Genomic DNA, 27,680 nt, shown 5'->3' with positions numbered 1-27,680 from the left:
AATTCCTCATTTTGTTTGCTTGGGCCTGGGTGCACAGCTTACATTTTATGAAGTAAACTGTCTATATCTCAACCCATGAGTTCTCACACTTTTACCTTTCTGATTCTCTCCCCCATCCCACCTGGGGAGAGCGAGTGAGTGGCTGTGTGGTGCTGAGCTGCCTGCTTGGTTAAACCACAGCAGTTGTTTTACAGTGAATGAGACATAATATTCAGTAAAATAACTTCTAGTATCCTAGGTGGATAGAGAGAGATAGCTGCCTACTTTGCCCCCCACAATTCAACCAAAACTTGGAGAGCACGTGGATGCACAGAGGCAGGGCTGCATATGCATTTCTCGTCCCAGGAACAGCCCAATATATATGGCAGCATTACAATAACCTAATTCTGTCCTTTCTTTTTCTTAGTCAGCACAGTACACAGTAATCTCACATGAGCCTGCATCTTGCAAGTTATGCAGGGTTTTGGCAGAACTGTCACTTCCCTTATAATACAATGCATTTTGGGCTTGAATTCATTATTAAAGAAATAAAATTTGTCTAGGATTAGTCAGTCCAAATGCAACACTTTATGTTTAATTTTTAGTGATTTATCTGGGTCATATATCATTATTTGATATACAACAAAACTACACATTTATCTAATCTTGTAGTAGGAAGGATCCAATTATTATAGCAATATGGGAGTAATTGTAATAAACTGGAAATTTTGTTTCCTCTGGCTTGGATGTGACTATTTAGGAATATTATTCTTATCAGTTGGAAAGAAAACAGGCAAAGGTTTGTAAGGATTTCAAAACCGCTTGCCAAGAAAGTCTTCTGTTTCCACTCCTCTAGCCTTCCAACACTACTCTCCCCTTATTATTTAGGAAGGTCAAATACTAAAGGTTCCTACTGCCTTCCATTCTCTGCAGTTTAAGTGGTCAAATATTTTTCTCACTTTTTGGCTAGGAAGTAGTTTAATTTAGTCAAATAGATGTGGTTAAATCTTGCTGGTTACTCTGATGTGTATGTCATAATCCAGACAAATAAATATGTTATCCTATTATTGTTAAATCAGAGTTAAATCCAAAACTTGTTGTTTGTCTTAGTCATTTGCATTGATGTAGGACTCTGCAGTAATGTATATTAAACAGAGGTTGAAGGGTTGAAGGTTTAAGACTTTGTGCCTTACCACCTCTTTTTTTTTTTTTTTTTTTTAATCATGTATAACAATATTTGAAACGTGACTTCAGTCTCCTCGTGTTAAATTGTTAAATATTAAAAACTTATTGCCAACAACACAATGCAGGTATTGTAAAGTATTCTTCAACTTTACAAGCTTTACTATGTTAAATATTTTTACTTAAGGCATAATACATGTTTTAACGCTCTAGCATGTGTAAACTATTTTATAGCCCTGAACTTCATGGAATTAATAGGGGTTTAAAGGTAATAAGGCCCATCTGTTTTATGAAGGGGATGAGCTACCTTGACATGCTGATATTTTGCGGGTACCAGGGTTTCCGGGTGCCAATAGAATTAGGCAGATGGGGTGTAACTGGTAAGAAAGATGAGTTAAATCACATGAATTAGGTTTTCTAAAAGCGGAAACATGAAATCACCCTTTCGTTATACTTGCATCTGACAAAATACATTATCATATGTTTTTGCTTGAACAGTGTAAAGATCATTCAAAACAGATACAATTGCAAATCAGGAAAGATCACACTTACGTGGAGCCCTGACAACGTGATCTCATCAAGCTAGAACTTGAAATTGCAAGTGTCACTTCAGATAAGATCAGAGAATGCTTCCTGTCCCAATGATGTGACATTATCAGGTTTGAGACTATAGGAAAGGCACATGCACAATTTTGTGAACTAACAAGGCAGATTGAGAACACACTGGTTGGCAGGATATTTTAGATCCTTAGATTGCCTTGAGCTGGGCATACTTACAGCTTTTTTTTTTTTTTTTTTTTTTTTTTTTTTTTTTTTCTCCCTCCACATGGGAGAGCCATCTCTAAGACTAAAAGAGCAGGGTACTCACTGAAGAAAAAAACGTTGATCTTTTAATTAACCGGTTCAATCATTGGTGTATGGACAGCTTTTGAGTGGGGAAAAAAAAACATTCTATAAGAAACTCTTAAACAGCTGTGCTTCCATTTGTACAGAAATCATTTAATATATAGATTTCTGCTCTTTCAGTGGTGGGATATTTATGCTTGCTTAAAGAAAGTTATAGGAAATTGAGAGTTTACTACCATTACATTGCATGAAACTCATCCTTACATTAGGTCATTAAGAATTTATCAGCAGTATTTTCCTGTCAGTTTGGACTCCTGAACTACAAAGTAAACACAATGGTTCACAGTCCTAAAGAAAGGGCAAGAGGTATGAAGCCAGCTGGATTTTTTTTGGCTCTACCCCATTTTGGCATTGTTCAGAGAAGTACACAGCACTTCTCAAGGAACCAATTCAGAACTATAGGTTAGGTACATGCCCAAAACAGAGCTCATGCATCAAAAGCAGTACTTGGGGAAAATGCTGGTGGTCACATGAGAACTTGCAATATGAGAATGTTTTTCCTAACACTAAAAACCTCAAAGTCATGAAATACTCCTTCTGATCTGGAAATTCCTTAGCACCTACAATTTGCCTTGAATTGAACAGGTGCTTATACAGGAATATCTAGCTTTTTTACTTAGATATCCTTCATGGCTTTAGCTGTCTCAGCTGGCTGAAGACCTCTGGAAACCAAAGGCTTGCGAGCACAGCCTCACTGTTGAAACCATGGCAGTAGAAAGTGCACATAGGTAGTTTTTGCACAATGGAGGACACAAAGGCTATTGCAGTAGAGTAGCTGGGGGAGGCAGAACCATGAAGTGCTTTTGCCTCAATGCTATAAATAAATGTACTTAGGAGTAAAATATTGTTTTATCAAACATATACATGCTCTACTCAGAAACCATGTTATTTCACGTAGCATGGGGCTGCGGCATTTGAATTTGTAATTCCATGCACAGAAGAACGCAGAAGGTCACTTTGCCCAACATATGCATGTAGCATGATACCAAAATAATTTAAAAAATATAACATTTAAATGGGGAGCACCCTATCCCCAAAGAACAGCATTCCACACCCCTCCCCAATGACTCCCCAGTGTCAAGAAAGAACACAAAAATTGCCAGCTTTCTATACCATGTTTGACAAAACATGAAATTATAACAGTGCATAACTAAGAACCTGTGGTAAATGTTTTGTAGGAGCATAGCTCTTCAAGTTCCTTATTTTTGCACAAATGTTCACATCAGCTAGAGGAAAAATATACCACATGTTCTTCATCTTAACAAACTTCCTTGCATTGATTAACGCACTGTTTTATGAGACCTGAAAGAACAAAGTTAAATGAACAAGAAGTGAAAACTTATGATGGATGTGTCCCTCACAGCATTTAGATCTTTTCTACTTGATTAAAAATTCCTAGTTCCTCTTCACTGAATTGTTTAGTTTTTTAGCAGTCTCTGTCCTGATTAAAACAAATTAGCATCAAAGATCCCCAGTTGAATGAGGAATCATTAATTGAGAAACATGCAATGCTCCTTAATTACCTTAGAACAGTCAGAGAACAAATAATCTTAGGTTTCAAAGGGGTTTGCATGCACTGTGTACCGTGGGCTTATTCTCCGTGTCTGTTGGAATAAAAGTAGACTTGCCTATACCGTTGAGGGATATCAGTACAAGCTTCAGTAAACACATTGTAGATTGTTTATCTAAAATGAAAAAAATAAAAAAGCAATGGCTGACTAGAAGAGAGATGTTTCAGTTTATTATGTTGATCATAGCTTTCAATTTGCTTTGCATATGCTAACATTGACTGCGAAAGAATGAAAGCTGGTCTTTATTGATACAAATTTAAATATTTCTGAGTACAACACTTCAGCTCTAGAAGCACCTAACAAAATGTCAGCTACCTAGGAGCAGAGAGTAACTGTGCAACTTGAAATAGCAGACAAAAAGGCTACAAACTTTCACAAAACCTGGCTCAAAAGGAAATCAAGGAGTATTTACTATTCCTTGGTGGTATGCTCTTTGTTACACAATTCTTCCTACAGTTGGGTTTTTTAGGCTCTGAATCAGATTCCACAGGTCAGCACAGTTACTGCTAGCCTTCAGAGAAGAAGGAATAACTGACTTTTTTAAGGGCATAATATACTTAATTAACATGGATATCTTATCATTTGCTTTGCTTCACCAGCTCATAGAAGACTTTCTGCAGAAAAAATGTCACTCAATAACACCAAGTGTATTCCTGGAGTAGGTTTGTTGGATTTATATTGTTTTATATTTTATATTGTTTTGTCACTAAGGCTAATCCAGCAAACGTAGCTAATTCAGACACCGGACAGCAAAATTAAATGCTATTCAGAACTACCTGAGCTACTTGGGAAAGAGCTAGGTTGTACCAGTGCCAATATCCTGTGCTCTTTCACTGAGCTAATTAGCTCTGCAGAGAAGTAAGCTATTAGCAGCGATGCAGCACAGTGCTGATGCAGCTATGCCCTTCTGGTACCCAGATGTAACACACCTAGAGTTAGACAGAGGGCTCCACACCATACTACATTATCCTATGTAGGTGTATCCTTACAATCTTTACATACAAAAACCCTGATGCAACGTTATAAAGTGCATGCAGTGCTCATAAGATGATCCCAATGATTATAAAGAACACCACTGTAATATTTTTTTTTAAAGAGCTTCCACATCACAGGAAAATTTGGGGCCTGCTCCCAGTTCCTGTAAACCTGCCATTCCTCTGCTGCCAATGAAGTTTTGCTGACATATCTCAAAAAGGTGATCCATTAAAGGACTTGACCTAAATCTTACATTCTGGCCTTAGTACTCTGGCATCTGAAGGGCAGGAGTGGCTTATCCAGCCTCTTATGCCAAATTTACTTTGTTTGATCCCTTTTCAGTTCATAGCCATGAATTTATATCCCAAACTGGAAGCGTGAAGATTTCATGAGGGCTTTGTTTTTTCTTAAAGCAGCAAACTGCCTGTTGTGAGCAGTGTCATTCTGTGTTTGGAGATAATTCACCAGATTGAACACCCTGTTTGGACTGTTGTGAAACACTCTGTTTCTGAATCGGGGTTAGCTGCTCAACTGCCCAGCCCCAATAAGCCTGGGGCAACCATGCCATACAGAGAGCCGTAACACATGATGCCTGACACAGCTGAGCATGGTTTTCAGGTTCACGTATTGAAGATAGATCTGTGAATTATATCCAAGTCCCATATGGTTATTTATGTCAAAATCCAGAGATAGATTACTGAGCTAGAGCAGCAACAAGATGAATAAGAGAGAACTTCTTTTCCTAGGTAGAAACAATTCTGTTAGGGACCCAGCTTGCAAATTTGTAAAACTAACCTAAGTTAGAGTCTGATATTCTTTAGGTAATAATCTAGATTTCTGCATATTCACTGTAATGGTGCCAACAACAGCAACATCTCTCTTCCTTTACTTGATCCCCTTGAAAAGAAAAATCCTTTTTAAGTTAGAGACTACATACAAAAGCCAACGGAGCTCCCTAGTACTCCTTCTGGGCTGGTCATTTTTTTAAAAAAGGCAGTTTTTTATAACAGATCCTTGAGCAAAGACAGGGTAAATCACAAATTCTCAATGTTTCAGTTTTGAGATACTACCATCGAGACATACAATTTTAAAGGCACCTTTCAAAAATGAATTTATAAAATACACTAAGCAATGGCATAAAATCTACTATTACTAGCATCAGTGGCTTAGTGGTGAAGAGACCATAAAGCTGTATGATTTCCATTTGATGATACAGAGTGAGGCACAGTAGAAGGTAAACCATATAAAGTGGAGTCAAGATAAAACAGATGAGAACATCTATACAGCTATCTGATTAATTTACTTAAAATATTTTGTTTTCTTAAAAAAAGTCCTTCCCCCTGCCTTCACCCGGCTACAAATATTGCACTAAAGAACCCCACAGATCTATTGTACTATAGACAAAGGTTTAGCACACCTGCTCACATTAGGGGTTCCTGGATCTTGATCTGTGTCTGATTAAGTTATTAATGCTTGCATTTGAAGGCTTTTTCTTCTCAAAAGAGCTCAAAAGATTGGGAAGCACTTGAATAAGCGTTGGTAAAAGATAAAATGGCAGATGTCTAAGGAAAGGATGGAATCTGAGGACATGGAATGTTTTGGGGACATACAGTCCAAAATAATCCAAAATGCAATGTGGGGGAATGGGAACAATCAAAGAGTCAATTTGAACATATGCTACAAATAAAATTACAAAGTCTGAGAGTTTCAGGAATCAATGAGTAGCAGGAAAGGACAGGTTTGAAGCTTTTGAAGATATTTATTTATATAAAGTGATCAGGTGATGCTGATACTAAGTGTAAGGTGATGGAGGTGCAGTAAGAGAACTGCTGAAGAAACGAAAAGTACTAATTCCAAGAACAGAGACAGAAGCAGTTGGAAAGGAATCAAGATCAGCATGTGGCAAGGACTGCATGTCTTCAGAACCTGGATTGGATTCACAATGAGATTGCATCAAAAGAAGATGCCAGCAGAAAAAGCCAAAGACAGATTTGAAAGGCATGGTGGAAAGGATGGAGCAGAGAAGGAATATTAATGGCTGAGATCACTGATAGGAAAATCTGAATTTAGAGGAAAGGGCATAAATTTATTGAAAACCTGATGAACAATTAAAATCTTTTATTTTCAACAAAGGAAGTTAGAGGGATGGATCTGAGCTGTTTGTGGAAGTCAGTTCTGAAGAGATTCAAGAATTGCTTTGGGAATTGCTCTATGCCGTGTGTTTCCATGGTTGCCATTAAGGTATTAAAAACAGGAGGAGGTAAATAAAGTCAAAGACTGTGAAGATTAATTTTGTTGGCTTCATAGATCTGAAAACGTTTCAGAGAGGTGGAATGTGGTTTTCATAAATAGAATGTAAGACCTGGTGTGGTGTCTTACTTAAATTCTATAAAGCTCTCTCAGAAGACCTTTTGATTTTTAAGAAATCTTATATATCGTAGCCTTTTGGCTACACTGGATTTATAACTTCATAAAACATTTTTAGAAATGCATATTCACTATTTCCAATGAGGAAGATGGAACATCAAGAGAGTGTAAAATCTCTGGCCCATTTATTATAAATGAGGGATTATGCCCAGTGTTCTTCAGCATGGTTTAAATGGTACAATTGCTAACATTTTCAGACTACAATGAACATCAAAATAGTGGAGCACCTTTGAGAGCTTATGTCCTGCGCAACTGTGAATGAATCAGGAGGTGTTGTACAAAGACTACATACTTAAAGGAGAAAAAATGGAGAAGAATAAAGTAAAAATCAGTCACCTGGGAAGGCTGAATAACCAAAGATATCAGTAAGCCAAGTAATTTAGTAAATAATGTGAATTTACCAACAATTTACCATCAAAGGGAAAATGACCTCCACAGTATGAATAGCCAGCAAATGTTTTTGTTTTTTGTTTTCCTCCACATTAATTATGCTTCAAGTTTCGGTGTAGAAAACTGTAACATCTAGCACTGTTAAATAAAACTGACACTAAATAACTTAGTAACAAAAATACACTCAGTGCTCATAGTGCCTGTTATTTTTAGAGCACTAAAGAGCACCGAGTACACTCTAAACATTAATTAATTAATCTTCAATATTCCCATGTCGTTAGTAAGGTTAATTTTATCATTCCCAAGTATTTAGTTAGGAAACCTGAACCAGGAAAAATGATTTTCTAAATTCCAATGTTCTACTTAGCAGCAGAAACAAAGTCATCTACATTAATATGTTTAGAAAGATTTTTATACCTGACCATTTGTCTTTTTGTACTCTGGGGAGGAGAGAAGAGAGGACTTACATGAATAATAACTGATTTCCTTTCTGAGAGAAGGCATTATGATGTAGACAATTTGGGTAGAGCTCCAGCAAAAAAAAAAATATCCACAGTAATAATCCTAAGCATTATTATTATTTGTTTCAAGTATATTTTATAACTGAATACATTTAAAGAGTTTTAAGTCATCACATGGGAAAAATAATTTGTTTTTCATGTTAACCACTAAATATAGTGCAATAATAATGATTTTTGGCAAATACATACCTGTGAACTAGTGCTTAACAAAAGATTCAGATCTTCAGTAGAATAAGATGGTCAAGATATCTTCTAAAGGTGTGCTTGAAGAGCTCCATGTTATTTTTTTCTTGCTTCTTGGCTAACAAAAACTCTGCTAGAAAAAAAAGTATTTGCTAAAATTGCACAACAGCTAAGCAATGTTTTGGTGATAACACCCCAAAATAGAAAGGTAAACAGTTATTGTTAAATAAGTAACAATTCTCTCAAACTCCAAATTCGTATAAGCTTACTGTAATATTAACTCTGGCCTTAACTTATCACTGAAAAGCTGTTATAGAAAAATATACTGAAAAATAAAGACATAAAAGGATAGAAGGCATGTGCCACACTCAGTCTTGGACTCCCTGAAAATACTGACAGCAAATTGACAACCCTGTGAAATAGCATTACCTATAGAGTACTTTAAACCGAGTTCTGTATCATGTCTCATAAGGATAAATACATTTGAGGCTTCATTTCTGCAGGAATGACCGCTAGCATACACATAAACAGTCACTGATTCAGTTAAAGTCTTCAGACCATTTGATACAATATGTGAGAATATGAGGAAACCAAGAAAATATTCTGATTGAGATTGGCCGTGAAACCAATTGCGTAACTCCATAAAGAAATGCTTTCTGTGTGGTTTAAAGACTTTTTTTTTTTTTTTTTTTTTTTTTTTCCCCTCTTTGTTCATCATTCCCAACCTTGCTTTCTTATTTTAGAAGAGGAAAGTTTTGAATATGTCAGAAGTGGTAGAAAGAGATTTTTCTAGCTAAACATGACTGAGCTTCAACTAGCATGACTGAAGAAATATTGGCAAATTAAAGCCTAGGGTAATAATAGTCCCCTTTTGACTTCACAGTGAATTTCAAGGGGCCACTAGAATTTCAAATAAATACACAAATGCTGATTTTCAACATCAGAAAGATCTGTAGCTATGTGGCTACGTATGTAATATAGAAATATAAGTATGGATTTTGAAAGTGAAATAATATTAAATAGAGAACATGAAACAATATGGCTCCAATTTATTCAAGCCTGGGTTCTGCAAGGCTGCTTTTGAGAGCTTTGTTCTTAGTGTTTAACAAGCAAGCACAACTGAAGACAATATGGGAAGCTGTGGGTACCTGCAAGACAATGGAAATTTTGCTATTGTTGTCAGAGGAACTATATTTATTAGAACCATGTAAAATATCCTTAAGTAGTTCATACTTTATTTTAGAAACTACCTGAAATGAGAATCAGTAAATAACAGCTATTCATATAACTCTGCACTTTAAACACTGAAAAATTAATTTATTGATTTTTTTTTTCAGCAATGTCAAGAATTCCAGATAGGACAACATTGCATTAAAAAAGAAAGGGATTGTTAATTACCTTTAACAGAGGCTTTTCCTTTATTGTCAAGAAACCTTTCATATGCTTTTTTTTTTTTATGGTAATATAATTAGATACATAATGATTTTATAATTAAATTTATGCTATGAAAGTTATTATGCATGAAGACTGAATGCCAGTTAAAGTGATCTCAAACTAAAATTCTTACCATCAGAATTCCATCTCTCTGCATTAGATTACTTAGAAAACAATTAATGCTGCAGATTTTACACACAGCAAATGCAAAATCTCAGCGTGAATTTGTCCAAAAGTGTCTGGCTTGGGAAGATGGGAGGGGACTTTATAGAGAGCAGTCAGCTATGAAAACTTTTAAATCAGATTAATCTGAACATTCCCAATTAATGGTATCTTCATGCATTGACGTATCTAGAATTTAGCTTTTTAGATGTAATTTTAATAGGGGTACTATACAAACAACTTTTTATTTATTTATTTATTTTCTGTATAGGTACATTACATTACATTTCAAAGGAATGTAATGAATGAAGCAAGTATTCTGGTGTGTTATTTATATGTGCACAAATTTTATTTAAGTAGTTTCAGGACTTTTTATAAATATACATGTACAGAGAAGAAATGAAAGACTGATGAACCCATGCTACCATGGGCAGTCTATTTTGAACACTAATTTTGAACAGTCATAGCTGCTGAATTTCCCTCAGCAGAATCAATGGGCTGAGGGGTTTGGGGGTAGAATCCTGACAATCAAAACTTCACTATGGGCTTACTTTCCAAAACAGCATTTAGTCATTTATTTTTTGTCCAACATAAATCACACTAGGGTTGAAGCAGGCCATTCAACATTTTCTGACTCTAAGAAAGAGTTCAAGTGTTAATCTTGGAAAGCATGGTTTAACAAAATTGGCTTTCTCATGAAGCAGTCATAATATGATAGTTGATAAAACATCTCATCTGGTGTACAGAGGTCATTATTAAAAAACAAGGACTTACCAACAACTGATAGAATGTTGCTACCAGACATATCATACTACTTTTATACCTTTAAAATAGAAAGTGATAACAGTTACTCTGAAGCTTTGGTTTGAAGTCTGTTGGGAATCTTCTGGTATTTAGGTTTGGCCATTATATAACTATTTCTCTCTATTTATTTTATTATTATATGCCTTTACTAATTTGCATGCAATTAGGGACCCTGGGAGAAGAAAGATACGTTAAGAAAAAACATTCTCAGAGTGAATGAAAATGCTGAATGATCCCATAACAAACATGCTTTTCTTATACAATAAAGTAACATTTTGTACTGTTAACATAATAAAATGATATTTGCCCATCTCCAATGTTGCAATAAAATATTTTAATCCCTTTTAAACTCATATCTTCTTTTCAAGTAATTGTAAAACTCCAGTTGAGATACAGAAAAGTAATCCTTTGTGAGTACAGTCAGAACTGCTCTGCAAGAATACATGGTCTTTCTGTGCACAGGGTTTCCAGTACGCTCAAAAAACACACACTGTATATTTCTTATGTGAAATGTTTAGGTTGAGGATAATACAGAGCTTGGAAAATATTCCAGACAAGTGGTTCTCTTCTTTTCTTAAATGTATGTATCCTATAAACCAGTTCCACTGGCTTATATTCATTTGAACAGATCAACTTGAAAACCGACAGAAAGGGTTGTTTACAAAAGACCATTTTTTTTCACTGTATTAAGTAGCACTGATTGAAAGTTCCCAATAGGAGCTTTAAGAAGGAGTTTTTGAAATTTTAAGATATAAGAGATTGAGGTCAGAATAGGCAATAAAAGTCACAAGATTGTGATGTCATTATTTTAGGATAATAATCTTATTTTAAGATATGAAAATACTGAAGCAATCATGCCAGCATAAGAAATAATTATATCATAATTAATAAGTGCATAATTTATCAAAACAATAGAGCAGTCATGGTTAGATGCAACCTAATATTTCTGTATAAGATATAACTACACACTGTACAATCGTTCCTTTTTATAGTTATTTTTACACTTAGTCCTCACCCAAATTAATTAAGCTGAGTACTTCAAGGTATGAATGGCATTACGAAATAAACACAACTCACAACAGGGCTCTATTACTGCTACTGCACCACCATGGCATGCAAGTAACTATGCAGTCAACTATAAACAGTAAAAGGTCATCATTTTCCTGAAATAAAAAGAACATGAAAAATACAGAAATAGTAGTAAACATCAATTATCTTTTTATATCTTTCATATTTACCAAAAGTCTATCATTACATGAGGAATTTATACCTCTGTATCAGTCTCCTGTACTAGCATGGTGGCAAATTTGTAGCTGAGAAACTACACTTTCAACAAGCTCATAGAAAACTACTTTTTTCATATTATACTGCTGTCAACGTGTAATGCATAAATTAGAACATGACACGTCTGCTACCTACCCCTAGCATACTCTTAGTTTTTTGTATATTTGTGAATTTTGAGCAAATAAAAAGCCTGAGGGCCATTAAAGCTGTTTGCTAGGTTGTTTGTGGTGGTGACCAAGCCCCCAAAAGGCTAATGTTCAGTGAAAAGGAAACTCTTTTGTCTGCTTGTTGTTGCTGAGTACTGATTGTTTGAGGATCCATGCTGGATGTTGAATTTCAGAACCACCGTTGGAAGCAACTTGATTTTCTAAATACTTATTTAATTTTTGGTATGCAGGGTAACTGCTTTGAAAGTGAGGCTGAGATGAAGTTCTGCAGGTGGGAGATCAACACCATCAGAAAACCATATTGTGCTGTTAAACAAGGGTCAAAGTGCTGACTGGGATTCATTTCTTCTGTTTGAAGGTCAGAATTATTTATAAATACTAGAAAATTTCAGTATTGAAATGGGAGCAGGTATATTACTGTAGAGTAACAGCAAGTTAGACTTGCAATATTGGAGACTCTCTTGGAAAAAATGCCAAAATTGATCACAAAAGAAACTTTCTCATGCTCAATCAATTTTGCTAATGAATTGCCTGGCATGGAAGTCTCACATGAGCTGTTTGTAAAATATCTCAGTCAGAATTCTGAAAAGAGTATTAGGAACAGAAACATGAAACCCCACCCATCACTCTGTAGCAACACAGATTACATTTCTGAACCTTCTGCAAGTTTTTAAAAAAAATCTTATATATATATATATATTTAAATAGAATTTTCCTTTAAATATTACTTGTGGTATTCTCAGGTTCTACCTTCTAAATTCAGAAGTTGCCTGCCTATTTTGGGCAATGATAAAAAAATTCCCAAATCCAAATGATCCTCTGTAGTTCCTGCTTACTGGAAAGACATCTTAATTCTGATTACAAGGAAAGAACTGTACAATTCTCATTGTTACATTAAGCTATACAAAAATGTCCTTTAGTTTCCTGGAATTCGCTTAATTTTCAATTATACAATTTCCTTCTACATTACAAAACAATGTACAGTTTTTCCTAGTTCTGTTCAAGGATTTTTCCTGTTCTGATATATTCAGGATTAAGAATGCTAGGTATTTTATTTAATCTTTTGTTGATATCAGCATCCACTCTTTTCATTAAAGCCCATCAAATATACCTACCATAAGTTTGTTTTGCTTTGGGGTATGGTAGGCTGTGTGACTAACAGAGCACAGTACCTCACATGTTCATTCATAGACTTGCCTCCATAAAAACTGAGGCTGTAGTATAGCTTTCAATGGAAGCCATTTAAAAAGAAAACATTACAGAATATACAATTGAAGTTTTTGAATCTCAGACACAAGTTCCTTGACGTGTTGAAAGATGATGTTTTCGATTTCTTACTCCTGAACTCTTATCTTTACAGTCCGCAGGCTTCTGTTGTGAAATGTCTATCAGTGCACTTGCAATTGCAAGACCTGTAAGATAAATAAAGGGAAAACAGAATTTAATGCCCAGCTTTCCTGAGAAGACTTCCATAGCAGTGTGGTGGCGCCTTTCATACAGTTTTTATACTTTCACAGAAGAGATCATCTTTAATATAGAGGTAGATAACCAAGTTCTCTCTTTCTGAAATGCTAACAATGAAGAAACAGAAAGAAAAAAGTGCAGTTAGGAGACCAGACTAGGAATCAGGAAAGCCATGTTTTGTGTAAGTCTCCTATGGAATTGTTGCATGATCTCAGCTTCACCTCTCTGTTTATCACCATTTTCTTGGTAAGGTGGACCAGGAGCATTCTGACATGGATTTTCTCTTATTAAATATTTATGCACTGCAGTTAGAAATAGATGACGCTATCAAATCAGAAAATAAGAGCAAAATGGAGACCATAGTTAGGACAAAACTGTACCCTTGAATATTTCCCTTTGCAATATATGTGCCTTCCTGTCCTGAGAGGTTATTATTTACCATGAATAAAAATATATGAAAATAGATTTCCAGAAAGCATGGGCTTGTGGACAGACAATGAAACATGATGGTGTTGACGTGTATTAATTCTAAATGTGGTCAACTCACACAAACTCTTCCAAACTGTGGTTAAATTGTCGATATTTCACAACCAGTTATAAACTTATAGAGTATGACACAGCATTATACAAAGGGCGTGGACAGGCATGCCTAGGAAATGAGTAGTTTAAGAATTTACTATTCCATTTTATTGTTACTAAAATGTTTAATCAATGGGAGTTCTAAATTTTTTAAATTCACACAGGTGATATTCCAATGAAATGGATTAGGACTATTCACATAATTCATGTGTTATACTCCACCATGGCCACAATAAAACTGTAACAGTTATATTTAAAAGAGCACATTTAAATATACACATAATGTAGGCCAAGATTGTGCTGGTTCTCCATACTCCCCAGTATATCACAGTCTCTCAAGTATCATGAAGAATTTATGCTACTGCAAATAGTAACGCTATGTTCTTTACTTCACAAAAATGTTACAATTAAATAATGTGCTTACAGCTTTTTGAAAATTCATAGCACTATAGAGGAAAATGCTAAGTACAATTATCATTGCTGCATTTCAGGATATGTAGGAGCCAAGATTAATTAAGTCTTTTTTCTCACATACACATATATTTCCTGGCATGAGCCAGTGATGCTTTAAATTGGACTTTGATGAAATTTTTGAAATCTTCAAGGCACCTTTAAAATATCAGCTGTATCTGGTAATAGAAAATTCAAAGATAAAATCAAAACAATGCTTGCTTACACATGATCCTAGTTTTAACAACTAGGCTTAGAGAGTATGCTAAATGGAATGAATATTATTAGGAAAACAGACATTCTTTTTTTTTTTTTTTTTTTTTTTTAAATAAGATAATTTTAAATATGCTTGGATGCATGATGCCAGCCTCACTTTACATAACAATTAACAAAAAAAGAAGAACTATTTTCTTCAAATCTAATGCTGCATACCAGGATACACTGGCATGCTGCTAGAGTTCCATTAAAATCAGGTCACTCTAGAAGATCATTTTTCAAAACGTCACACAAATCATCTGATGAAATTCATTTATTATGTTCTCTAAGCCCTGCATAGTTCCTTGTTATCAAAGCAATACAATTAACTGGGAGAACAATTCATTATTTCAGACTGGCGGTCTAAAGGAATTTCATTTACCAAGTCAAGCTGATACACAGACACTGCAAGCAAGCAGAATTTGCATCAAAATATAACAGAAAACTTGATAATAATGCTGTGGCTTAAATATTCATTAAAAGAAAAACAACACACTTTCCCTTTATTTTACAGGTTTTGTATCTAAACAACAAATGTGAATACTTTTATAGTCCTTAAGTTGGAACTGTAAAACCTGTAGTGCTTTATATCTGTTGCCCCTGTTCATAAATTATTCCATTTACCTGCCTTCCCTGAACACTGCCATATAAACATCCTACCTAACAAACTGGTATTTTCTGAACCAGTATATGGTTTCTGCTTGCTTCTGACTCTTAAGTAAGGTGGCAGAAAGGGACAGTGGAATAAGTAAACATGACACGAGCAGAATCAGTGGGTCACCTCTAATAGTCTAATTTCTCAGAATTCAAGCCTACCTACAGAACCAGTCCTATTTTTAAGTTTAGTTTGTTTTTCTACTAAATGTTGTAGAAATAACCTGACCTAGTTCTGTGAAGCTAAAACAATCTGTATCTTGTTTTATGTATATATATGGAAAGATCATTAAGAAGTGAGCCCAGTCAAATACATAAGCGGAAAGTTTATTTTTGTAAGACATAATTGCTTCCACAATGAGAAAAATACCAGAGAAAGCAATATGAACTTGGTTAACTTTAGCAGAACTATTGTCTTTCCTAATGGAAGTTAAATGGTAATAGTTTATTCTCAGGAAGTAAGTGTCTAATCATAAAATTACTGGTGTGTGAATTTTTTATATTTTTTATACAATTATGCAAAACAATTAATAAGTACAGGAATAAAATACAGCACATCAAATGAGATTGCCTTCAAAAGCATGTTCCCAATTTATATACAAACAGCACTTTAATTCTGCATTTGAACAAAAGCATCTGAAAAAGTCATTCATTTTGAGATGCTCTCCTCCCAGTCTCTGTAAAAACAGGCAGTACTATATATTTTAATTTTCCAGCAAAACAGCTTCATTAGGCGTGAAAGGTTAATTGCAGGTTTAAGTGCAGTTCAGGGAAGAGTGCACGGGTCTGTAGTGAATAGCACAGTCTGCTACAGGAAGGCTGAGTGCTATAAACTGTTTGCCCCGCTGAAATGTTTTACTACCTCATTTACTAACTGTCTTCTTTTACTGCTTGTATTTGTAGTTCTTCTAAACCTTTAATAGCTACAGTTTTATTTCACTGTAATCAGATTTAAATGGAAATACCCATGCTGGGATGTTTAAATGCTTTTCCTCTGATTGTATACAGCTACATTTGTACTGATGTAAGGCTACGTTATCTCTCAAAGTAGAAAAAAAACTAACATTGAAAAAGTTGGTCTTACATGCTGGCTTGCATATTTAAAACCTTTTTTTCCTCCTCTATTGTTCATTTTAATGAGAAATACATCGAGTTCTTCCTATTGCTTTGTTAAAAGTAAGGGAACAAAGAATGACCCCAGATTCATGGTTTGGCAGGTAATTGGAAATGTGTGGTTGTTTTTTTTTTTTTTTTTTATTTTTATTTAAATATGCATTATTTGGAGATAACAATTGGATAGATGTCTTCACTTGATTAAATTCTACACGTTTTCATTGTCACACACAATCAGAAAATTCAGAATGCTGCTGGCTGTAAAACAGCTACAGCTCATGTAGATCAATTAGAATTGTTTGATATTTTAACCAATATTATTGTCATTGCTTAAGGTGACCTTAAGCAATGAAAATAAAATGACAGCTACCATACAGAGAGACTTAAAGCATAAAATAAACTGGGTAAACCATATACCATTACTTTAATAGCTTCATTCTTCAGCACACAGCACTATTTGCATCACTTCTTTTTGTTGATTCTTTGAAGATTAGTTCCTTAACATGCTCACCTAATATTGGACTTAGTACTTTTATTACAAAGGATATGTTATTTGAACACTTCCCATAATATAAGTTGCAATGTCCATGAGTATCCATACAAATGGATCTAAACAGAAGACATATTGAGAAAGTCATGAGAATTACAGGCTCTAGTGTCTGAGGAAGATGACCATCACATACAGTGAAGACAAGTTCATGCTTAACTCAATAAAATTAGAATTTTTATGAGGTCTGTAATTTATAATTATTTCAAGTCTATGAAGACCTTTTTTTATACGTACACAACACATCATATATTGCATGTTCAAAAATGACATATTTATATACAAAACTACTTTATTACAAATGCAGTCTTTTATTATCTACTTCTTAATTTGATCACCATAAGCTTTGTGGATGCAATCCAGAACAGCGTGCATTTACTCTTTATAGGAAACATATACAGTAGCTATAGTGGTTATAATGGCAGTTACTTGGCAAGTGTTTCTGAATATCCACTGAAACAATTCTCTCACATTCTGTACAACATTGCACTAGGTGTATTCTTATTCAGTTTAGTTGTTCGATAAAATTTTCAGGATTGTCTAGTACTTCCTATACTTCTCCTGTTTTCTCATTAGCCAAACTTTTTTTCAAATGGACCAACTTGTGATTACTTTTCATGACTAAAAAGAACAGAATGTTGTTTGTGCTACATATTCATGCACCTGTGCTGTAGAGCAAGTAACGCGGGGAGACAGAAGGCACATCAGGTGGAACCAAGAGCAGAATTCTGTATTCAAAGGAGTGATCCACAAAACCTTCTCCTAATCACATACAGATCTGATGCTCAAATAACTACTTTCTACAAGAAAAATTGAATCATATGAAATTCAACATCGTGCATGGCCAGAGGTACCATGGAGCTGTATTTCAAGATAGAACTAAGTTTGTTTTAATATCATATAATGGTCCAATCCTACATGTATATCTGAGGGTCCTGATCTAGCAGGTGTGCCTAGAATAGCCAGAAATCACGGGCTTAGTCACGGAGAACAGCCATCTTAAGCAACTGCCAAGAAGAGTAAGTACCTGCATAACCTTGCATGTTGAAATGTTATTTATTTGAACTTTTTTTTTTTTTTTTTTTTTTTTTTTTAAGGACAAGCTGACAGCACCTCAAAATCACAGTCTTGTTATGGGCCTCTCTTCCTGTTTGGTACATGGATATGTATTTTAAGTTGACACTACTTTTACTATGAGAAAGATATATTTAAAAAACTAAACAAACTAGGAAATTACTTTGGGCAAGTAACCTCATCATTTCTTTTTCAGTGATAGTTTTTGCTAGATGGGAAGACAGCCAGGAGACCAGGAGGTATAGTTTTCTTTTCTTATGCATATAACTTAATTAAATAAGTAAAATATGAAACAGAGCTTAAACCATAACAATAATAAACTAAATTATCACAGTGTGGAAATAAATAGCCAAACACTAGGAGAGAGATGTCATGCTCTTTTGCATTATACCCTTGGTATTTAGCAATAACAGCTATCTATGAGGGGCTAGGAAACTCGTATTCCCAGAATAGACTTATAAATTGCTTGCTGTCAGTTTGTGGGAAATGCAGACTATACAATAAAGGATCTTTTATGAAATGTTCAGCCTTTCCCAATTTTTCTCATTTTGAAAAGGAAATGGCCCTACATATTTGTGTGAAATATTTGTGCTCTGAGGGGCTTCTAGTGATTTTTTGTGTATGGTCAGGCAGTTTTCCCTTCCCTTTCAGTGTGAGATATTTCTAGTTTAGTTTGTAACGCAGGTCTGTACAATGTCTGGTGCCTTTAAACTATCCAGCCAGCCAGTGGCTGAGACAGCATGCACTGTTTGGTCTCTGGCTATAGGCAGATGGGGACTGGCAATGTGACCAAGGTGCACGCTAACTTCTCAAGGTCAGAGTATGTGTATGCCAGGCTAATCTGCACCAATTTTCATGGCTATCCAAGCACTTTAGGGTAGGTCTTGCCTGTGCAGCAGGGCAAGCAAAGACTGTAGTGACAAAGGGAATGTAGTGAGATGTTGGAAGCACCATGGTGGCAGGTTGGGACTGGCTCAATCTCATGTTGGTTAGCTTAAAGCTGTTTTTTCTCTCTTGCCTTTCTGAACTCAAGGAGATTAAGATTATAATTAATATAATAAAACGTAATATATTAATTAAATTAATATAATTAATTTAATACAATAATATGAGATTATTGCAGTTTGCTGGACTGCATCATCAGAACTGTGCACCTAGCTCAGGGAAAGCAGTGCAGAAGGAAGCAGAAATGTACTAAACAAGTGGGAAAGAATGATCAGGATCATGGCTGAACCGAGCTGGGAGGTGAACTCTCATCTGAAACTGCCTAAGAGATTGTAAGTCATGAAGGGTCTTGAAGATGAATAATGATATTTGAAGCAATAGGAAGTCCATGGAACTACTAAAAATATTTTTGTGATAAACCAACTAGTCAAGAAAATGATCTGAAATAAATGTGGTTAAGATAGCATTTGCTCAATGTGACAGTAATTCAGAAGTAAGATGCAAAGATCCTGGGCAAGTGCTTTTGCTTTGCAGATGCAGAGGCATGATAGTGTTTTAGATAGGCTGTAGCAGCATTCAGGAAGGCTATCATACAGTCTGGTTGTGGGGAAGCAAAGGAACTGTCGTTGGCAAGAACACTTGGGCAAGACCAGAAGGACAGCAAGGGTAATGGTGCCATTAACAGACTCAAGGGAAAATAGTGGAATACGAACCGAACAAAAAAAAATGGAAAATATTGTGGTAATAAAAAAAAAAAAAAAAAAAAAAAAAAACATAAAATAGGTTTGTAAATGAAGATTAGGGTAACATAACCTGTTGTTGATGCGTAATGCAAATTCTGTTGTATAGAACAGGGACTTTCACTGAAGGTAAATACATACATTTTTTACAAAAGAAACAGGAAATGGAACCACCATATTCCTTATTGCTTGGGACTCCCTGGTAAAGCTCGTCACAGATTTATCCAGATATTAAGAATATGACTGACTCCAAAGACTGGGGGAAAAAAATAATTGGAGTTGACTGCTGAGTCTGAAGATAAAATGTTTGTCTCAAAACCTCGTATTGACTCACTGTAGATATTAAAATATGCTTGGGGAATGGTTAAATTTAGACCAGTTGAGTAATGGCTCCTAAAGCTGAAATACTTATCAGTACTAAATTTCAATTAATAAAGCAGGCATCAAATTTAGTCAGTAAGTATATTATTCTCACAGAATAGCAGAGCTAAGAGAATTAAAGTTGCTTAACATTTTTCTCTAAGGTGTTTTACCTTGGCACTAGTTACAGACAAGTAATCTGTTGTTACACCATTATTTTATTCCCTTTTAATTTTTGGACCTTTGACCACAAATGGTGATTACAGAAATCTGTGAATGCTCTTAACTATTCCATTGCTTTTCTCAACATGGCTCATTTTATACAAAATGATGGAAATTTTCTTTGTAAATAATATTTTTTGCATTCAGAAATAAGCAACAATTGATGCATAAATAATTTTGCATATAATCAGGCTTTCTCTGCTTTGCAATTCTAGAATACAAGTTGGAATCTCAAGCAGGCATGTCACTAGCAAAACATGTTTACATTTTAGCAGTAAAGAGTAAATTTTATAAGATACATAATATTTTCAGAAAGCTATCAATTAAATACATGAATGGAAAATCACCTGTTACACAAAGTAATTGTTATTTTAGGTTACTAAAAACATAAGGGGATTGCTTTTTTAACTGATGACTATTAAAAACAGCTAAAAAAGAGTAATCTGCTTAGAACATGTGCAAACTTCCTGCCAATTAACTCCTTGATGCACTGCCACTGCATGTTACACATCATGCATTAAAATGCACATAATTACACAGGTTTCCATAAGAGTCAGTAATATTTGAAACATTCAGGTATTTTTTTTTTCCCCCAAAAAACTGTTAAATTTTCAGTTTGATTACATCATCTTTCCATTGAATCATTTACCTATATGTTACAAAAAATATCTCTGTTCTTGTGATGTTGTGCACCAGTTTAATTTGCTTTCAAGAAAATCACTATAAACTAATTTGCTACTCTGCAAGAATTTGGTGAGATGCATTAATCATGCCAGAATCTAATTTGGTCTTGTAAACCCATTGCTATAGAAAAGAAAAAGATATACCTAAAGTACCAAAGAAGCAATATTTTCACTCACTTTTAGCTATACCTGGGTAAATACAAGTGAAATTCTAATTGGTTTTGTTTAGAAGTTAGTACCACAGCTGGTGTTAGTTTATGAACCTCAATATAGCAATGAGACACATTTGGATTGCAAAAGCCTCCTCCAGACCAGTACACCCAGTTTACTTATCCAGCATTATTTTACTCTTTGTCTCTACCTTCAGCAATCTCCTTTCCTGCATGCCAATCAGAAAAAGGTAAAGGTATGAAAACTCTAAAAATTTGTGAGCTTCAGTTACATTTTTAAAAGCTTTTTAAACCAAATCCACTCATGAAAGTTGGACAGTTTAACCACTGTGATGAAAGCTAAAGCCTTACTAAACATCCTGAATAGGATGAACACCTGTGAGACAAAGATTTACCATTTGTATCACAGGGTGCACTAGACAATACAGTGCTGAACTATCATTTCATGCAATTAAGTAATCAGAAAACCTGCGTATATGTGAGTATCTGAGAAAAAGAGAGAAGTTTTCAGCATGACTGAACAATCAGGGAATAGTTAAATAGAGACAAGGCAGAGAGATTCAGTGGGGTTTGCTTCCCTCCAGAGAGGCCTTAGTTGCAGAAGGTGATTTAAAGCAGATCTCTTCATGTCTGTAGAGGAAATCTGGGGTGATTAACCTCGCCAGGTGTAATTCAGTTTTTGTGAATACCTCCCTAATGTTCCATCTGGGTGATAACAAATATTTTTAGATTTGCAGCTTACTACTCTTACACTCTGTTTCTCTCACTGCCATTCCTCTGCTATGCAGTTGATTGCTCCGATATCAGACCTCTCCTCTCCTGAAGACAAAACACACAACCGTAAAGACAATAGGTTCAAGGGCCCAACAGGGGCCAATTCTACTCTCACCGGAGATAACGCAATACTATTTACATTATCATTTACTTTTAAGGAAGAAGATCAGAGCTGTAATCCTCAAAGATGCTGTGTGTTGCTGTTTCTCATTCTGGCATCTTTTTAGTTTGCAGATGCTGTTTTATTTCCCACTGTCAAAAAAATTATTTAAACCAGAAAGTGATGAATACGTTCATAGAAACAAATGATTACAGTTCACCAGAAATTCCAGAGGACTCTCAAAAGATTAATCAGAAGTACGTATGCTATCTGCAGCGCTTTTCCCATAATGAATTCTCACTTATAAGTTTTGCTTTCCAAGGCTGACAAAGTACTGGACTTGTTTCCCATTGCCAAAATCCTGCTGCAATATATCATTGCTCTAACCACTGTTTGGCTTGTAATTTGGTTTTGGCCAAATAACAATGCCAGTTTTTCAGTATTCTGCTGATTTCCACAACTAGACATTCAGTACATCCCCAGCTCCACAGCCAGCAGTCACTGTGACAAAACAAACGATCTTGGGAGCGTAACATAGAATTAAGTCAACAGGACAGAAAGTGTGCCCAGAATTTTGAAACATATTTTGAAATATTACCAACATGACAATGTCCCCCGCATCTCTAACACAAGGTTGCTTTATGTTTGGTACCTATTAATGCCCAAGAATAAAGAAGCTTCAGAAGTAAGCAGAAAATCTTGGTAAAAAGCTGAAAAAAAGCTCGGCCAATAAAAATGTAAATAAATAAATAAATAAATCATAGAAATGGCCCTATCAGATTCCTGTACAGTGCTGAAAGAGAATAATGAATAATTCTGAAGGTGGCTCTAGTATATGCAGGCAGGCTATATGGCTACTGATTCCTGAATCTTCTACAGTATACTGAATACACCATATTATAACTTCAGCAAGCAAAGTGACACACTTAGACCTGGTTATTATCAAAATGTATGGAAAAAAATGTTCTATTTCAAACAGTCTGTTTGTAATTTATTACATACCATTGGCTCTAAACAGTCAATATAGATAAATATCAGTAAAATGATAGTAGCAGAGCACAGTTTCTGTTTGCATGACACATGGAGATAGAGCAAATGCCTGAAACTGTGAGATACTAATACTATGATTGTGCATCACTGAAAATATATTATGTTCCTTAGGCATCCTTCCTAGCTGGGAGAGAGAAAAACAAACAAACAAACAAACAGAAAAACAGAAACAGAAAACTGGCAGGAGATAGTGAGAGTTACCTAGCTCTATGTGTACTCACACTCCAACAGAAAACAAGTAGCACTCATTGTCTAATTTACCAATTCTATTTTAAGATTTGAAATATAAATACCATATTATGGTACTAATATTACAAAATGGTAAGTTTTGTCATTTGAAAAATTCCTGCACACCACCATTTTATCCAACAAACAAGGTAAAGTCTCCCACTCATTTTTTATTGAACAAGACTTTTGCAAATAGATGGATTTGAAAATAAAAGGTAGAAATCAGGTGAAAGATAACAATCCAGAAGTTCTCATAAAGCCAATTTCCTAGCAATGTCAGCTCCCATAAGATGTCAGTATAAATAAAATAAGTTTCTGCAGCTGCCCTTCCTCATCACTAACCATGGGACTAAGAAGCGGCAGAAATGAAACCAGGGAGAAGAGGCAAGGGCGACTTTCTGGTTAAGCCTTTCCAATGCCAGAATCATTCTTTGTGACAATAGCCAAAATTTAGAGCAATTTGGTGCATTGTTGTTCATGTTATTTTCACCTAAAAGTGAAGCACTGTATAAAGTGCCATGGTAGCTTTGTCTTTTCAGGATGTGATTAAGAGATATTTTTCATTTGTGTATTTTCAAAAAGTTTTTACTCTGTGATGAAGGAGAAATAAACCTTCAGCAGGACATTAAAATTCCCTCACTTCATTTTATCTAAATCTCCCATCTGTTTTTTAAAAGCAGAAATTATGTTGTCTTCTACTTTCTATTGAACTGCAGACCTTTTCCACCTCTATTTTTTTCCCATATGCTTTTTGATCACATGTGGAAAACTTGGCTTCATCTCTCATTTCCTGATCTTCTATATTTCAATTATACTTTAATGGCTGTATATACAGTGATGATGACACAAGAGTGTGTTGTGAATGAAATCTGTTTTGTACTATCCCAGCTTCTGAGAAGTGCTACAATTTGAGTTGCTTTCTTCTGTAGCCTCTGAAGTGCCTTCTATAATATAATAATGCAATAAACCCTGAATCTGCTCTTCCCTTTGCAATGCAACCCAGCATTCTGTTTCCCATAATACTGCTACATTACGATTTGCAACTATAAATAATTATCCTACGTTATAAAGATAAAATATAAAACTTTAAAGCAATACCATTAGACACCATACACTTGGGACTCTGAAGCAACTATAAGCAAACAATAATTTTCATAAAGAATAGAAAAGACGGTGATAATGAAAAGCTTGTTTCCTGCTTAGGACTAGTTCCAAAAGCTTGCCACAAGATTAGGTGCAAAGAATTGAAATGGTAGGTAGCACACCACACCTTGTTTTTATCTTAAAAGTTAAGGGGAAAAGGCTTGTGAGAATGGGATTTGGCAATGTGTGAGATTGCTAATTATCCCTCAAACAGGTCAGAGATGAGAAGGACTTATTCAAACTTCTACAAGGGTTGTGTTCAGATGCACGAGCATTTGAGTTGGATTTGTCTGTTCTGTCTTGTCTGGACAAGCATTCAATATAAGGACAATGGAATATATAGGATTCTTGGCTTTTCCATATACTATTTTTCATTGTCTTCCCTCCAAACAGCTCTTTCATCTCTTCATTTTCTATTCTTTTGCTTCTCATTTCATTAGTTGTGAGTCACTCCACTATTTAACTGCCTTTACAGGTACTTATTTTTCTCTACCTAGACTTTGAATAATCAGGAATTCTCTTTGTGAATCTGATAGTTACTCAGATTTTTCTAATTCCCTTCCACATACTTTCATCTTTCTGGATTGTAATAGTGTAAGGAGGTAGTGGTATGGCAGGTTTTAAAAACTGCCTGCATCTTAACAATCACTTATATTATTTGTCCTTCTGTCTTCTCATTTTAATGAGAAATTATTTTCCAAGAAAAATCTACTGTTTACAAAGAGAGATAAAAATAACTGTTCATATTTGAACTATGATCTAAATATTTAAGAGTGATGAAGATTGTGAATAATCTAAATACAGCCAGCCTTATTTCATTATTTGAGCCCCATAGGTGCTTTAAAAACAGTATTTTCTTTCAAGAATTTAAAAACTGTGTGCTAACTAGTGCACATTTTTCTGCAACTTTTCATCTTTGATGTGTTCAACTATTTTCTTTGTTCAAGCTGCAAAAGGGATGGAAATATATAAATATATATACATATTTTCCCCACTGGAATGGCTTCAATAATACAGCTATTATTTGTGCCAGTGAGAGACATCCATGAAGCTGCTGAAGGGCTGCAGAGGCTGAGGAAGTGTGGTTTCAGACTTCACCATACCCAGCAAGATGGATTTCAAGGGGAGGCTAGGAGGCTCTTACAGGAAGACAGACTTTAGGCTGAGGCACATTGCTGCCATGCTCAGCTGAAGGTACATATGCTCAGGAATTTAGACAACTGGGCACTCCATCTGGGATGAAGACAGGTTACGGTCTTTCATTTTCACCTGGCATACCAGAAGTTGCATCAGGTCCAGACATGAAGAATTCTTTGGTGCAATAAATATGTAACCATATATGAGACTATACAGAGACCTAAGGCTCAGTAGGAGAAATATGGCCCCCAGAACTGAAGCCCTGACTTAAACAAAGTTGACTTTTCAGATTTCTTTGAAATAACAGCTCTTTCAAGTTCTATTTTAGATTTTTCATTAACAAACCCATTTTTTACTGTCTTTTCTTTAGTGGTTCAGATATGAAGACAATAGAAATGTCCAGGGAGGAGAAATAGCATTAAAATACTGAGCCTATCATCTTCAAAGTGCTACACACAAATTAACTAATACATGCTAAGAGACTGATGTGCTTATTTGCCTACACTTAGTGCAATGACTGTGTTTCCTACATCATTCAATGAGAGGTGGTTTGGTATCACACTGAAGTCAGGACAGGTCTTTTAAAAATATAAAGCACTTTTATTTGTTGCAAATTTGTGCAAGCCCCCTGAAAACAATTCATTTACATTTAGAGTACTGAAACTACTTGCAAAAGGCAACAACTTTTGGAGAAACATTCTGAAATCAATATATGTTTTGAGTTACTGAAAGACTTTAAGACTAGGCAAAAACATTACAGATTGTATTTGGCTATATGAGATGAGGCTGGAACTTCAGATATTTCTCCTGGGATGACTAATGTGTTCTGTGTAAATTTTATAGGCATTGACCTTCCACAGCATCTACTCAGGCACAAATAGAGCAGAAAGTCCATTGAAAAAAGGGTTGTCCCCTCTGTGGGGTTGTCCCTTCCCTTGTCCTTTGGGGAAAAAGATAACAGACAAAACTGTGTCTGTGGGCTGCCCAGAGGACCACACTCCATGATCAGTTGTATGTCATGTGTAATTCTGTAGGTTAGATTAGGTAGATGTTTGTACATCACACTTTGTAATGAGGTCCCAAGCAACAGCGAGGCCTCTGAAAGCCTCAAGAATATTAATAATAACAATAAAAATAATAATAAATAGAAATGATACTGGTAGCATCAGAGGTATTTGTGAAGCTTTGGAATGACCACAAGAAAGCTGGCAAGATATTACTGGTACAATGCATACTGAAACAGCTTGGAAAAAACAATTTGGGAAAAAAAAACACGATATGAATATAATGAATGAGCCTTTATTCCAGATATGAAAGTGTTTCTGATACTGACAAAAGAAGTTACAATATTTATCATTCTAGGATCGCAGGGGACAAAACAACAATATTAAATCATGAGAGGTTTTATTTGTGAATTAGCATTGTTTTCTTTCCCTTGTGATACCAGAATGATAAATGCTTTGCATTGTGTAAAAAAGAAAAAGTTTGATACTGGCTGTGAATTCTATATATTCATGCTACAATTTTTGAGAGGTTTGGTGAAATCCTAATAAATATCAGTGTTTACATTAAAGGTGTTAGTAAGCATTTTTGTGTTGTTTTTCCCCCCTCATCTGCAGTTTTATTTGAGAGTTCCCTTCCTGATATTATATTTTCTACAGCAGATGAAACAAGATTCAGTTATCAGAGTTCTTAGGATAACTGGTGGGAATATTGCAAAAGCACAATGTGATCAAAGTGGATGGAAAAGTAATCCTCAAATGACTAAGGGCAAAACTGCATAAGTCCCAATGCAGAAAGAGCTGATGTGTATGAGATATATTAAACACTTGCATTTGCATTTTAATATTGCAAATAAATGTCACAGCATTTTCATGAAGAATCTATTTGTCCTGAATGTGACTCATCTGCTACTCTTTGCTACAGATTATATCTTCTACTTTTTGTCTATCTTTAGCTCCTGCTGAACACTCTGGTAGTTCCAACCTCCGATAGGAGTTTATATAT

The 27,680-nt window shown here is 35.1% G+C and overlaps 1 protein-coding gene and 1 long non-coding RNA gene across 4 annotated transcripts in view; both read right to left on the bottom strand.

The window, feature by feature from the left end:
• Nucleotides 1-8,018: 8,018 nt before the first annotated feature.
• On the bottom strand, nt 8,019-8,783 carry LOC118169049. The gene is made up of 2 exons (XR_004751901.1): nt 8,564-8,783; nt 8,019-8,264 (listed from the first exon to the last, which is right to left on the bottom strand). It is a non-coding gene; the product is annotated as an uncharacterized LOC118169049 (long non-coding RNA).
• Nucleotides 8,784-10,277: 1,494 nt separating this feature from the next.
• Nucleotides 10,278-27,680, bottom strand: part of ATRNL1 (attractin like 1) — a 489,972-nt gene continuing 472,569 nt past the window's right edge. For all 3 annotated transcript variants that reach the window (XM_035329977.1, XM_035329978.1, XM_035329981.1), the window contains one exon: nt 10,278-13,397. In XM_035329977.1, the coding sequence (XP_035185868.1) occupies nt 13,273-13,397 (125 nt within the window). In that variant the 3' untranslated portion in view covers nt 10,278-13,272. The remainder of the gene's footprint in view (nt 13,398-27,680) is intronic.

Source organism: Oxyura jamaicensis, chromosome 6 (assembly GCF_011077185.1).
Source record: "Oxyura jamaicensis isolate SHBP4307 breed ruddy duck chromosome 6, BPBGC_Ojam_1.0, whole genome shotgun sequence".
NCBI classification, from domain to species: Eukaryota; Metazoa; Chordata; class Aves; order Anseriformes; family Anatidae; genus Oxyura; species Oxyura jamaicensis.
Note: the sequence above shows the minus strand (reverse complement) of the source record. Positions and strands in the feature narration are given on the sequence as shown.